The 14,572-nt window shown below is 45.3% G+C and overlaps 1 protein-coding gene across 1 annotated transcript in view; it reads right to left on the bottom strand.

Annotated features, from left to right (window-relative positions):
- EHD4 (EH domain containing 4) overlaps positions 1-14,572 on the bottom strand; it is an 84,570-nt gene that overhangs the window by 58,164 nt on the left and 11,834 nt on the right. The window contains exon 2 of the mRNA XM_015064896.3: positions 5,247-5,423. Within this exon, the coding sequence (XP_014920382.2) occupies positions 5,247-5,423 (177 nt within the window). The remainder of the gene's footprint in view (positions 1-5,246; positions 5,424-14,572) is intronic.

Here is a 14,572-nt window from a genome sequence, read left to right as displayed (position 1 = left end):
ACTCAGATTTAAAAAGAAACAACAACAAATTTGCTGGTGATTCTTGGCAAAAGTCTATTTTCCTTAATCTCTGAGGCTAAATTAGCTGACAGAGCCAGCTTGTATCTGGGCTGATGCTGTATACTTGAACTACATCTGTTAAAAAAAACTCCCAATGGGACTAAGTGACTATGTAACATTCATATATTTAAAAAACAAAACAAAACAAAACCAAAACCTCCACTGCTAAAGTCTCATTTAATTACAGAGAGGCAAAAAATACAATATAAGTCCAAAATTACACATAAGTATTCTATTATTGCTAAATCATCATGCAAATGTGAGATAGTGGGGTTTTTGTTTTTATCACTACCGTCATCAGGACTGGCTAAATGGACGGGTGCACAGAAGTACCCTTCAGATTCCTTTAGCTCAAAATCCCTAGGGCCACTGATAAAAGTTACTTTTCAAAAGGAAACAGAGGTAATGAGGAAGTAAATGAGATTAAGAATTTCTTCTGTGGATAACTACAATTATTTTTTTAAGTTTATTTATTTTGAGAAAGAGAGAGCATGAGCAGGGAAAGAGCAGAGAGAGAGAGAGAGAGAGAGAGACAGAGAGAGAGAGACAGAGAGACTCCGAAGCAGGCTCTGTGCTATCAGCACAGAGCCCTATGTGGGGCTTGATCTGGGATCATGACCTGAGCCGAAACCAACAATTGGACACTTAAACTACTGAGCCACCCAGGCGGCCTGTGGATGATTACAATTTATTTAAAAAAAATTTTTTTTTTCAACGTTTATTTATTTTTGGGACAGAGAGAGACAGAGCATGAACGGGGGAGGGGCAGAGAGAGAGGGAGACACAGAATCGGAAACAGGCTCCAGGCTCCGAGCCATCAGCCCAGAGCCTGACGCAGGGCTCGAACTCCCGGACCGCGAGATCGTGACCTGGCTGAAGTCGGACGCTTAACCGACTGCGCTACCCAGGCGCCCCTGGATGATTACAATTTACAATTAACACTAAACTAGATCCTAAACGAAAAACAATGTCTGCAGCTATCTGGACTAAAAACAAACAAACAAACAACAAAACAAAAAAAACGCAAACCACCCTGTTTAGAAAAGTAGATTAACGGAAAAACATAACATCCAATTCAAAAGCAGACTGGTTGGGGGGAAATGTCAGATGCCAAATGTGACACTTCTAGAACTGACCAAAATACCCTGGAGCCTCCCAGGACTCGTGCCCTCGGGTGGGGCTGGTTGTCCATCTGCTCCTGTGTGAGCTAGAACTGCCTCCTGATAACAGGCTGTGGAGCCATTCCCATGGAGCAGCTCCACGACAGGCCTGACTGTGGAATCCCTCTCGGAAAAGTAAGGTAGCATGGCGGAGTTTCAGAATGTTGCATTGCAGTTGTTTTCAGGGGCGCCTTGGGTGGCTCAGTCGGTTGAACATCCGACTTGGGCTCAGGTCATGATCTCACAGTTCGTGAGTTCGAGCCCCACATCGGGCTCTGTGCTGACAGCTTGGAGCCTGGAGCCTGCTTCGGATACTGTGTCTCCCCTTCTCTCTGCCCCTCCCCTGCTCACGCTCTGTCTCTTTTTTTTTTTTAAGTTGTTTCCATAGAACTCTTGTTGTTCTAGACTCAACTCCTTTTACTGTTTGAGTATGGAATTTCTATAATTTGAAGCTGCCTTCTGGGAATTTGTCTTCTTTTCTCAAAAGTGTACGTAGCCCCTCTGTTGCTTTCTTAGAAACCAGCCTTACATGTTGAAACGCAGGCTGCACTGGTTTGCTTAATGCTTTGAGGCTGGTGTCACCTTGTGAAGTGCTAACTAACCTCTTTTAAAGATGCCCTTGGGGGCAGATCCTCAAGCCAATGCCCCGTAATGAGACCTATCCCGTGGGTGATGGTGGTTGCTTGGTGGGTCCAGGGAAAAAATTCTCCCCTGTGGACAACCAATTCCCATTCCTACTAAGTACAGTTATTTTGACCTCGTTCCCAGAAAGTATGCTGTGTAAAAAGAAGTTTGCCTGCCTTTACAGCTAGCTTTGCTGGTGTTCCCATAGGGATGCTGTAATTACATACATACATTTGAGCGCCCTGTGCTAATTGATTTAAAAAAATGTTTATTTAGTTTGAGGGAGGGAGGGGGAGGAAGAGAGAGAGAGAGAGAGAGAGAGAGAGAGAGTGAGAGTCCCAAGCAGGCTCTGTGCTAGCAGCACAGAGCCCAGTGTGGGGCTCAATCTCATAAACCCAGAGATCATGACCTGAGTCAAAATCAAGAGTTGGAGGCTTAACAGATTGAGCCACCCAGGTGCCCCAAATTGATTTTTTCTTACATAAGCCTGGGGGAAACAACAGCACTATTGCGTGGCTATGTGTTAGTCATACTGTTTACTCTTAAGTGCGATGAGGTACATCCCTTACATGTGAGCCTCACATATGCCTGGCCACCAGCATGGCTAGAACAGAAACTTCTTTGCCAGGGCTTCACGAGGTGGAGGGTGGTAGGAGCAAAGAGGAAACTGAATTCTAATCTTGCCTCTGCCTTTTCTTGGGTAAGTCATTTTACTTCTTTGCTTTCAGTTTTCTCATTTGTAAAACAGCCATGGTAGCACTGTTTTATTAACGCAGGAAAAGTAGTGTATACGAAATCCATTATCTCTAATTTGGGACATAGTCATCACCTTTATCATTATGGTTAGTGGGTTATATGAGGGACAGCCTTAAAAGTTAGGGAGCAGCAGGCAGTGATTCTCAGTCCAAATGTCATGCCATTCGGCAGTTCGGTGGTCACTAGTTGGGACTCTGGGCCATATGGCCTGAGCTCCAATCCCAGCACGGCCGCATATCAGCTGAGTGACCCTGTGGAAGTTAGATGAACTTCTAGGCACCAATTCTCCCTGTCTCCATTGGGGATAACAGCAGCATGCATGTCACAGAGTTATGGTGACGATTTACAGCTAATATACAAGTAAAGTACCATATCTGATACCCAGTAAATGCCATATATTATTTGCTAGTAGTTTTCTATGTATTCTCAATTTAATTAACACTTGATTATATAAGTCATGGATTATTTTCAGCAAGTTTTAAATCTCAGATAATGGACCTTGCCATTCAAAATTTTCTTTTAAAAAAAAAAAAGTTTATTTATTTTGAGAGAGAGAGAGAGCACAAGTTGGCTGGGGGCAAGAGAAAGGGAGAGAGAGAATCCCAAGGAGGCTCCACACTGTCAGCACAGAGCCTGATGTAGGGCTTGATCTCATGATCCATGAGATCATGACCTGAGCCAAAATCAAAAGTCAGACCCTTAAATGACTGAGCCATCCAGGCATCCCCCCAAATTTTCTTAAGTGCTTCTTTTCCATACTCAGATATCTGCTGTAGGTTTAGGACTTCAAAAAAGATAAATTTGTTGGGAAAGTAAATCATCTGCCAAAAGAAAACAAGCCAACAGCCATTCTTCCAGGGTTTTCCTTTGTGAATATGGATTCCATAAAATAGTAATTTGAAAAAAGTGGCAGCTTATTTCTTTTTTAAGCCTTTGTTGGGCAAAAAGAGAGTAAGACTAAAGGCAGTGGGAATGGAACCACAGGATCCCAGGCAATCTTCCATGGAGAAGGACCTTGTGCCCTGCACTTTCCAGGCCTCTGGAAGCATCTGGGGCCAGTCTTGAGACAGGAGGCCTGGCTGTAGCCTGCTCTCTGACCAGGATGCCCCGGGAGGCCCTGATTGGGGAGCTTCTTGCCCCACCTCCCCTCAATTGTCTCAGGAGACCCTCTGGTGTTCTCCCACCTGGGTTCTAACCCCTACTTCTCCCCCAGGAGAGGCTCTGGTGGCAACCAAGCCTGTTCTGGAGATGAGGAGGAAGTCCCTCCCAGAGCATCCTGCAGGTAGAAAAAATCATCTGGACAGTATTCTATAAACCACTGTCAGCAGTAAGATGGAATTTCTCTGTGAGCCCATCTACATCATCTGTGCATTTCTATTTATCCCACTGCCATGCTCCCTGGCTGCCATTTGGATGCCTCCTTTAATTTGTGATAAGAGCATAAGAAAGCCAGTAGAGCCCAGTTTTTCCCAGAGGCACCTGGGCTGCCCCTGGCAGAGCCACCTGGGCTCTTTGTGCCTGGGCACAAATTTATCCCCTCGTCCTTGTGAATGGTGCCTCCTGGAGCTGGGTGATGGGTGCCTCAGCCTCTGGGAGGATAGCAGTTGGCTAGAAGCCTTTATTCTTATTTTCTAAACCATCTAAAAAGAAGTATAGTTCAGGACTTTTGTCTGTCAGCTCTTCCTAAAGGGGTTGAGATGACCCCTCCCTGGCTTGGCACCCCCACAAGCCCACTCCCCCAGAGTAACCGGTCTAAGGCAGGAGACTCATAAAAGAGGGGAAGGGAGAGGTGAGGGGTATGGCAGGAGAGAAGAAAGGGAAAAGGTTTAAAAAAAAAAGCTAGGAGTGACAAAGAGAAGGAAGGAGAGGGAGAGAAGAGCAGGTCATGTCCAAGAGCGCACAGCTGCTTCCAGGACACCTGCTTGCCTCCACATCCCTCTGTATCACTGGGAGATCTGGAGAAGGGTACAGGGTGGTATAAATAAAGCTCATCTCCAGTTAAGACATAATCTGAGGTGTCCCATGACTTCACATCTGTAATATCATGAGCAAGTAACAAAATGAACTTTTCATGTGGTTTTGCCTCTATTTCCCCTGCCCTTGCCTTAACGAGTAAGGAAGCAGCTCAGAGTGAGGGAGTGAGAAGCCTAAGGGGCAGCCAGGCAGTCAAGGTGACCTGTCCTGGAATAATCAACAGGCTGAATGTGGGGGTCAGGCGAAACCCAGGGGTCATCTGGGTTAGGTTCTCTGTGCAGGACGCCCCAGCATACCATGCCTGAGAGGTGGCCACGCAGCAACCGCTTAACATTGTCAGTGATGGGGAGATCACTTCCTCACAAGGCAATTGGATCCATTTCTGTGCAGCTGAAACTATTAGAAATTTATTCCTTATACTGTGCAGCCTTATAATGTCTAATCCTGGGGATTAGCTCTGTCCTCTGAAGCTACCCAGAATGGGTAATAAATGATCATTTTCTATGATAATCTTTCAAATATTTGAATACAATAAGCATATTCTCTATAGCTTCTCTGTTCTAGAACAGACATGCTCCATTCTGTTTTTGAACCTTTATATGTAATTGGCAAGAATTCAAAGAAAGGGTTTAAACAAAGGTTGACCAAAGATAGCAGTTTGCTGGTCCTTACCGATTCAGGAAAGCATTTCCAAAGCGACTAAGCTTTCGGAAGGGCTTTTTGGGGTCCACGACTAAAGCGTTGCCTGGGGTGCTGCCCTCAGTCTCCCCATACATCACAGCAATGAAGGAATCGGTGGTGGGCTCTGGGCCAATCCTCATGCCTGGGAAATCTTGCTCCAGTAAGTATCTGGGAGGGAAAAAGAAAAGAAACTTGGCATGTTGTCACAAAGCAAGAGGCCAGGAAGCTTCCTGGGGCTACCAATTTTTAACATAATCATTTAAAGCCCTAGGAATATAGACCCCAAGAAAAGGAGAATGACTGGCATTTTACTCTTTTACTAATGACAAATTTTCAAAGCTTAAAATCTACAACCTAAGTCTCCCCCCACCCCTATAAGAGGCTTTGTAACAGGTCAGACATCTTGTAGACTTCCAGGAGCTTCTGAAAATGTACCTTTCCTTAGCACAATTCCCGTTTCAGGTTCCATGGGCACCATAGGCACCACCCCAGGGAAGTGTACCCAGACAGCTCCCGTTGCATCCTGCTAGAGTCTGCTCAGGACCAACTCCATTTGGGAAGTGTTCCTGTCCTTCCAGTGTGTTGGGCACACCTCTGTGGGCCCAGGGCACCCTGTGCCTGCAGCCATCATAGTGTTTACCAGGGGCACTGGACTTCACTGTTTGTGGGCCCTTGCAGGCTGGCCCGTGTCTATGGCTAGATGCCTATTCCCAGCACCCAGCACTGCACCTGCCCACAGAGGGCACTCAGTGTAGTGAATGAAATAATGAACCCTCTCCCTCTTTGTCACTAGCAATCAATGTAGCCATCACATCCCCCCTTGTGCATTTTACAGCTCCCTTGGGTTCCTGGAGGTCATGGCCATGGAAGATGATCTCCAAAGAATTCAGCAGCAACAGAAGCTGCTATGGGCGATGGGGTTGAAGGAGGCAGGGGGCAGGGGTTCAGATTAAATACTGCCAGGGCCATTACTAGCCTTATGTGCGAATTGGAAAAAGATGCTCCTTCCTCCAGGTAGACCCAGCCCTGCACTAGGATTTACAGCTTGGCAAGCTAGCTGGATTCCACCCCTGCCCCCACATGCCCCTCTGCCCAAGTGCCTTCACGTGGCTTAACCTGTACAACTGCACACAGTGGGCCTAGCAAACATCATTGAGGGCTCTTATTTTAGGGGGCTGAGAAGACCAACCCATGTGATACAGGCCAAAGACTGGCTCAGTGATTTGGCTGGGGTTGTGGCAAGGTAGCCAGAAGTAGAGTGGTGGGGAAAGTCTGCTTTCTGTGGGAAATGCTTGAGCCCTAACACAGCTCCCCTCCACCACCAGCACTTCATTCAGCTGAAGCCACTCAGAGCCCCTCCCTGCCTCCCTTGCGACCAAGATTTCCTTTCCACGAGGAAGGAACACACTAAAGAGTAGTTAAGGCAGGGAGGTGAGCAAACACTACTCCCTCCTTCCTTTGCAACCAAGAGGAACATGAAGAAAAGGGTATTTTGGAATACATTTCCCTCATTCCCAAGCAACAGGTGGAAATGCAACAGCTTCAGAGAACACTCCACAGTGACTGTCAAAAATTCTGGGGCGGGGGGGGAGTGGTGGCGAAGAATCCCTGTTTGAGGTGATTAGGGCAGAGCCATGTCCCAGCCCCTCCAGGGAGATGATCCGTCACCCTGCACAACTTTCTCCAGCTCCCCAATCCTGCAGCCAACAATCTATTTGGTTCTAGCCTGGAGTGCCTAGGCATTTAGGCCCCTAGTCCTAGGGGTGCCTGGGTGGCTTAGTCGGTTAACCATCTGACTCTTGGTTTCAGCTCAGGTCATGATCTTATTGTTCATGGGTTTCGAGCCCCTTGTTGGGCTCTGCGCTGACAATGCGAAGCCTGCTTAGGATTCTCTCTCTCTCAGCCCCTCTTCTGCTCATGCTTTCTCTCTGTCTCAAAATAAACAAATGAACTTTAAAAAGTAAAATTAAGAATAAATGTCCTGACTGATCAAATTTTGGCCCAGAACCTGTGATTTTATTTCCAGGGATAGAAGGAACTGCATTACCAACTGTCCAACACAATTTTGCCATCTTTCTAAGAATAAGAAATTAGGCCACCCCTGAGACTTACGTTTTTTATGTCAACAAAATTGAAATTGCTTAGCGATCTTAGCAAGCTATATTCTAAACATCTAATTGATCTCATTGCTAGTTTCAATGTCATCCAAAGTTTCTATCTTTCTGTGAAGTTGTGGAGCACCAGAATAGATAACATTTAAATATGTCCCCTACATTTTGAGGAAATGTGAAAAAACAATCGGATAATAGCACAGCATTTACCAAATACTCACTATTTATGTAGAGTACAAAGGCCCTCCACACGCACAGTTGTTCAGTTGTTCTGAGTGTTGTGATCCCCATAACACTCTGAGGTGGGCACATTTTACAGTTGGGAAAACTGGGGCATCAGAAAGGCTAAGCAACTTGCCTAAAGTCACACAACTAAGTGTTTCAGTGGAAATGGAATGCAGGCAGGTGGACCCCAGGTCTTGTGCTGTCTCCAGATAATGTTTAATTAAAAAAAAAATTTTTTTTAACATTTATTTGTTATTGAGAGACAGAGAGACACAGAGCATGAGCAGGGGAGGGGCAGAGAGAGAGGGAGACACAGAATCTGGAGCAGGCTCCAGGCTCTGAGCTGTCAGCACAGAGCCTGATGTGGGGCTCGAACCCACAAATCACAAGATCATGACCTGAGCCGAAGTCAGATACTTAACCAACTGAGCCACCCAGGCGCCTCTTGTTTAAATTTTTTTTAATGTTTGTTTATTTCTGAGAGAGAGAGAAACACAGCATGAGCGGGGGAGGGACAGAGAGAGGGAGAACACAGAATCTGAAGCAGGCTCCAGGCTCTGAGCTGTCAGCACAGAGCCTGATGTGGGGCTCGAACTCAAGAACTGCGAGATCATGACCTGAGCCAAAGTCAGACGCTTAGCCGACTGAGCCACCCAGACGCCCCATCTCCAGATAATGTTTAAACCTGGGTTTGAGCTGGTGGTTTGCTCAGAGATGAGGAGCACAAGGGGGGTTCAGGGCCCTCATGCACAGGGTGGCACTGGCCACAGGCAGCACCATCTTGTATCTCCTCAAAAGTGAGAGATAAGAGCTCTCCCAGCTGTCTTCTGGCATGGTCCTGGGGCTGCCCTAACAATGAGGGGCCAGCTCTCCCCATTCTCCCTAGAAAAAAGCTGCACAGAGAAGGAGCTACTTTTCAGAACATGTTCAAATTTAATTTTTTAAAATAATTTCAGAACTTTTTCAGGCACCTAGTAGACTAATAAATAAAAACGCTTAGGAACAGAAATGTTCATGTTTATAAATTCTTGTGAAATTCCTCACAAATCTTAGAAATACTGGTGGAAGTCAGCAACAGCATCTCACGTTCTGTGAAACTCCAGCACTTGTAGAGTGTACGTAGAGTGTGTGGATTTCACATACACACATGAATGTGGAATTTAGGTTTTACAGCTCCTCTGGGATCTCAAGTCTGAAGTCATTCATCAGCAGAGCTAGAATTCAGGTCCAGAGCACACCCCTCCCAAGTCCACTTAGACTTCAACGTCCCACGGCCTGGATGAAGCTATATGCCAGGAGATCTGAGATCTGTGGGACAGAGGAAGGAGGATGACTGAGGAGAGGGGCCAGGGCTTAGAAGAACAGCAGCCAGTGTCACCAGGCTCCCTGCAGCACACACAGTTCTCACAAAAGGGTTATGTTCAAGTAGTGGTTTGAAACTTGACAGGCACTTTCCCATAGAATCAACGTTAACAGCAATGGCTGGCTTACAAGATAGGCTGCAAAGGTCACACACACCGATAAAATAGACAAAGCAGTCAAGAACTGTAGCACTACCTTTTGGGGGAAAACCCGATGTTGAGTTCCACGTTGGGGGGCTCTCTGCAATCTTGCCCCTTCTCACAGCCTTCCTAGGCATGGGCAGGGGGAGGGCCCTCCAGCTCCAGGACCAGGGAGGTGAGGATGGGGCTCAGGCAGGGGTGGAGGGGCCAAGGGATGCTGTAGTTTAGCTATGGGTCCTCAGTGGGGCAGTAACTCACATGTAAAGGTGTTTAAGTCAGGCCATCATCGCCAAGGAGAGTCTTAAACACTTCCTGATGTTTTGTTTATATAGAAGCACAGGAATCCCCACTAACTTTGGAATAATAGGGGTTTCAGTGAAAACCCTAAAGTATGAAATTGTTTATAAAGAAAAGTGGGTGTAAAAAAAAAGAAAAGCAGGTGTTTCTTTTTTCTTTTTTTTTTTTTTTAAAGTTTATTTATTCTGAGAGAGACAGAGACAGCAGCACAAGTTGGAGAGAGAGAGAGAGAGAGAGAGAGAGAGAGAGAGAGAGAGAATCCCAAGCGGATTCTCTGTGCTGGCAGTGCAGAGCCCAATGCAGGGCTCAAACGTGCAAAAACTGTGAGATCATTACCTGAGCTGGAACCAAGAGTCAGAAGCTTAATCGACTGAGCCACCCAGGCGCCCCCTTACTTTCAAGTCATGATGTGATCGAAGCTAGAACTTCCTAAGTAGCAACCCTACCAGACGGAACTTTAATGCATTATTTTTCAAGTATACTTAAATATACTTTGGTATATATTTGACAAAGAAATATTTGCCTTCTACAGCAGAGGAGCAGAACTAGGAAGAGGTATTATATAGCTTGCTTACATTGTTAATTCGCTTAGTGATACTTTCTCCCACAGATAATCAACAGCCAAAATTCAGTGTTTAATTTCATTATGAAAGCAATACCAATTAAAGACATAATGTATTAACACTGAAAGAGCTCATAATACTCAACACTAGTGAAATAGTGTAGTAAAATAAACACCTTTATATGTAGTAAAATAAACACCTTTGTATATAATCAGGTGGTCTAACCTCACTGAAAAGAAATTTGATACTTTGTGTTAAAAGCCTTTAAAATGGGGATAGTTTTACTTTTTGAAATCTATCCTTAGGAAAAACCCTAGATACATGAAAAAGATTTTTGTGTGAAGATATCCACTGCAGCATTATCTATAATAGCAAAAAACTTAGAAAAAAAATTGTGTTCTCTTTCCATGGCTCTCCCATAATATAAAGTTCACTTATTGTATTTAAGACTTCATATTCCCTATGTCTACCTGGTAGAGTTATGCTGCGGGAAAGCAGGGCTTTTAGTCTCTGTTGTTCACTAATGCTTCGCACTTGCTTGGAACAATTTCTGGCACACGGATGAGGTAATGAATGCTTGAGTGTCTGATTCCACTGGCCTTTATACCACCTTTTCAATAGGCCAATGCTATTCCCACCTCAGGATGGCTTGGAGGGCCCTCCCGCAGTTATCTGCATGTCACATGGCACTTCCCTACCCTGACAGAGTAGCCTCTCCAGTCTGGTCGCCCTGCCACCTCCCCATTACCTACTCAGAGCACTTATCAGTAGCTGACATTCTGTCATGTTCTTGTTGGCATGTCACTGTCCCAGGACGTTAGACGGGCCCTCGTTCGTCTGGGTCACCACCATATCCTAGCATTTAACATGGTGCCTGGCACATAGTAGGTGCAGAACCAGTGTCTGGGGACCGACCAGCTTTCTCCTCGCCCTCATCCAGGTGGCCATCTGGCTCTGACCTCCGTCCCTCACTTTTCTGCCTCCTCATCACACCTCGTGTGGACTCTGGCCACTTAGTTCTGCCCAGCTGCCTCCCAGCCTCCCTCTCCCCCATCTGTCCTGCAAGATCAGATTCCTTTTCTAAAGCACCACTTTAAGCCGACAGCCTTCACCAACAACCCAGTCCTTCCTGGATGACTTCCATTCCCCCCACAAGCCACCCCCTTCTGCCTTGCCCTCTGGGTTCTTGCTCCTCAACTACTATAGGCTCTCTTCCCTCCTTGATTAGTCTCTTCCAGGGAAATTTCTGCCCCTCACTTCCCTTATTTCATTCCCTCTGTTTGGCAGGGAATCATGTCTCAGGGTCTCTACTCTCTATCCTACTTACTCTGTCAAGTCACTTTGCACAACATCTCCTCCTGTGGGCAATCCTCCCTCCCTGAGCACTCCAGGACCTCTTTTTTTTTCTGTCCACTCCCCAACTTCCCTTCTCTTGGGAGCACCTGGGATTGGTGTTATTTGTGGGCCTATCTCCTCTTTCCTGATAGGCTGACATTTCCTTCAGGGCGCACGATCCACATACTCAGAACTCTGGGGCCCCAAACTCTCTTAGGAATCATTTGGCTCAACCCTGGGTCTTTATAGATGAAGAACCTGTGGATTAGAGCAGGCAATGACTTGCTGGTCAGACTCGCTCTGTGCGGAGCTTGGAACCTGGGGCTCCTCCCGCCTGGCCTGAGGCTCTTTTGTTTTTACACCAGGCTCAGCCCCATTGCTCTGGGCTTCCACACAGCCCCCCTACAACCCTATGTAGGACCTGTCAGATACATGAGTTAATATATGACACTCTAAGCTGACTTCCCACAGGAATTTTACATTGGAGGGTGGTGACACTCAGATACACTTATGTCACACTGCCGGGCAGGCAGGCACAATCCTATGCAGTGAGGGAACTAAGAACAACCAGAACACAGAATATCTGACACGAACAATGTGAGAAGAAAGCGATGAGGTACAAAACCAGCAACCTTGAAGAGTCTGAGTGGATCCCGAGGTACGATGTACAAAAACAAGTCACCCACAGGCACAAGGCTGACCAGCTGTGTTAAACTTTGGACATATCAGAGGCTTTCTCAGAGCTATAAGCTCCAGGGACTTGGTGGTGTTATCTGCAAAAACAAGAATTCAAAGGAACAAGAGGCCACAGGAAGACTCTAGAAGAGCATCACCTCACTGTAGTTCAGAGCCAACAAGCCCACTGCACAGGCATCCTGTGCATCAGATGGATTTTTTGTCCCAGGCTCCACCTTGTTCTCCTTTTCCTGTGTTCTCAGAAAGGGCTGCCACTTCCAGTGGTGATTACTCCAGGAGTCTCGAGCCAAGCCGTCAACGTGGAAAAAGACAGACAACTGGGATTCCAAGTAGCTGGGGGGAGGGGTTGGTGGGGAGGATGGGAGATCTGCCGTCTCCTCGTCCCTGTTTGTGGAAGATCATGGCATGGCCTCGTCCCAGTGGCTCCTGGGCACACTGGCCCAGCCTAGGTTCAAGGAGCTGATCTCATGCAAGAGCATGTGTGGGCAGAGTCTTTTTCCTTCTATTGCTTACGTTAGAAAAAAAAAAAAGATTTTTAATGTCATAGGAAAAAAAATGTCACTTGTGACAAGGGGAAAATAAATCTTCAGGACAATGAAAGTTCCTCAAAGTACTCTTCTCAAAGACGAGCTTAAAAATGGGGTGCCTGGCTGGCTCAGTCAGTAGAGCGCACAACTCCTGATCTTGGGGTTGTGAGTTAAGGCCAATGTTTGGTATAGAGATTACTTTAAAAAAATAAAACCTTTTGGGGTACCTGGGTGGCTCAGTCGGTTAAGTGCCCAACTTCGGCTCAGGTCGTGATCTCACGGTTTGCGAGTTCGAGCCCCGCGTCGGGCTCTGTGCTGACAGCTCAGAGCCTGGAGCCTGCTTTGGATTCTGTGTCTCCTCCCCTCTCTGCCCCTCCCATGCTCATGCTCTGTCTCTCTCTATCTCTTAATAAGAAATAAACGTTTAAAAAATTAAAAAAATAAAACCTTTAAATCTTTTTTTAAGAACGACTGAAAACAAACAAACAAGGTGCATTATTCAATGATAGACTTCCAAAACTGTAGCTGCCAATTTTGTCTCCCCTGGGTATTCATCCAGGCATTCTGTCTAGGTTCTGACTTATCCTTAAGATAATAGAAAAGGCATTAATTATTTTAGTAAGACAGTAGTCTCCCCTTACAGAAGGAATACATTCCAAGCCCTTCAGTGCATGTCTGAACCCTATATGCACAATGTTTTTTCCTATTACACACACCTATGATAAAGTTTAATTTATAAATTAGGAACAGTAAGAGATTAACAAAAATACCAAATGATAAAAGAGATCAGTTATAACATTAAACTGTAATAAAATTATGTGAATGTGGTCTTTCTCTTTCCCTCAAAATATCTTACTGTACTATTCTCACCCTTCTTGTGATGACATGAGACGATAAAATGCCCATGTGAGAGGAGGTGAGGTGACCGAACGCAAGCATTGTGACACAGCATTAGTACCATACGTCAAAAGGAGGATCATCTGTTTCTGGACTGCGGTTAAGTGAAACCACAGAAAGTGAAAGAGTGGATAAGGGGTTGGGGGGGGGGGCACTGTATACCTAACTTTCGAGGACTTGTTATGTGAAGTCTTTATCTGAAAAGACTATTTTATCCTAAGCACTTTATGGGGTAGGTTCTACTTTTATCTCCATTTTTACAAGGAAAAAATTAAGGCTTGCGTAGGTTAAGTGGCTTTGTAGAACCTAGATTTCTTACTAGTCCTGCAAAAGCACTACCTGCGCGAAATCAGAGCTTGAGAGGCTGAGTGAGCCTGCAACAGGTTACAGGAATGAGCTCTGTGAATCATAGCAGATATACAAGTCTAAGACTTTTTAGTAAGTATTCAGTAACCAAGTAAGCATTCTAAAAAGTAATATGCCACATCTATTTGGGGTGTTTAACGAGCATTATTTTTAAATTCTCAAACCAAAATCTAGAGAAATGGCTTGTGTCATGATGAGATTTTTAGGAATGTTTGTGCATACATTGGCATCTGTAGATAGTTTAAGAGTTCAGTTCATTGATAAGGACTGGGACTTTTTTTTTTTTTAATTTTTGTTTTTTTTGAGAGAGAGAGAAACTGCGAGCAGGGGAGGGGCAGAGAGAGGGAGACAGAGAATCCGAAGCAGGCTCTGTGCTGTCAGTGCAAAGGCTTCAAACCCAGGAAGTGTGAGATCATGACCTGAGCCAAAGTCGGATGTCCAACTGACTGAGTCACCCAGGTGCCTTGGACTGGGACATTTTTAAAAAGAGCATTCAACTAACTGCAACAGTCATTTTTTTCTTTCTTTTGAGTATTAGTTACTAAGGCTTTCAGCCAAATAGGCGTGAAAGAAATATATAAAGCACAGCTTTTCAGTTCAGTGGAGAAGCAGTTGTATTTTCTTATTTTAAAATCCAAGCCTGTGAGCTTAAATACATTTCAGTTTAGAGTAAGTGTTGGAAAGCTTTACATAATGTGTTCTTTATTGATAGTACTCCATCCACCATTTCACTAGGAGAGTAACCGAAAAGAAAGGGTTAGTCCTTCAAGTTTGATTTGTGTTGAATCTAGAAATGAT

This window comes from Acinonyx jubatus, chromosome B3 (assembly GCF_027475565.1).
Source record: "Acinonyx jubatus isolate Ajub_Pintada_27869175 chromosome B3, VMU_Ajub_asm_v1.0, whole genome shotgun sequence".
NCBI classification, from domain to species: Eukaryota; Metazoa; Chordata; class Mammalia; order Carnivora; family Felidae; genus Acinonyx; species Acinonyx jubatus.
This window is presented reverse-complemented; position numbering and strand designations above follow the sequence as displayed.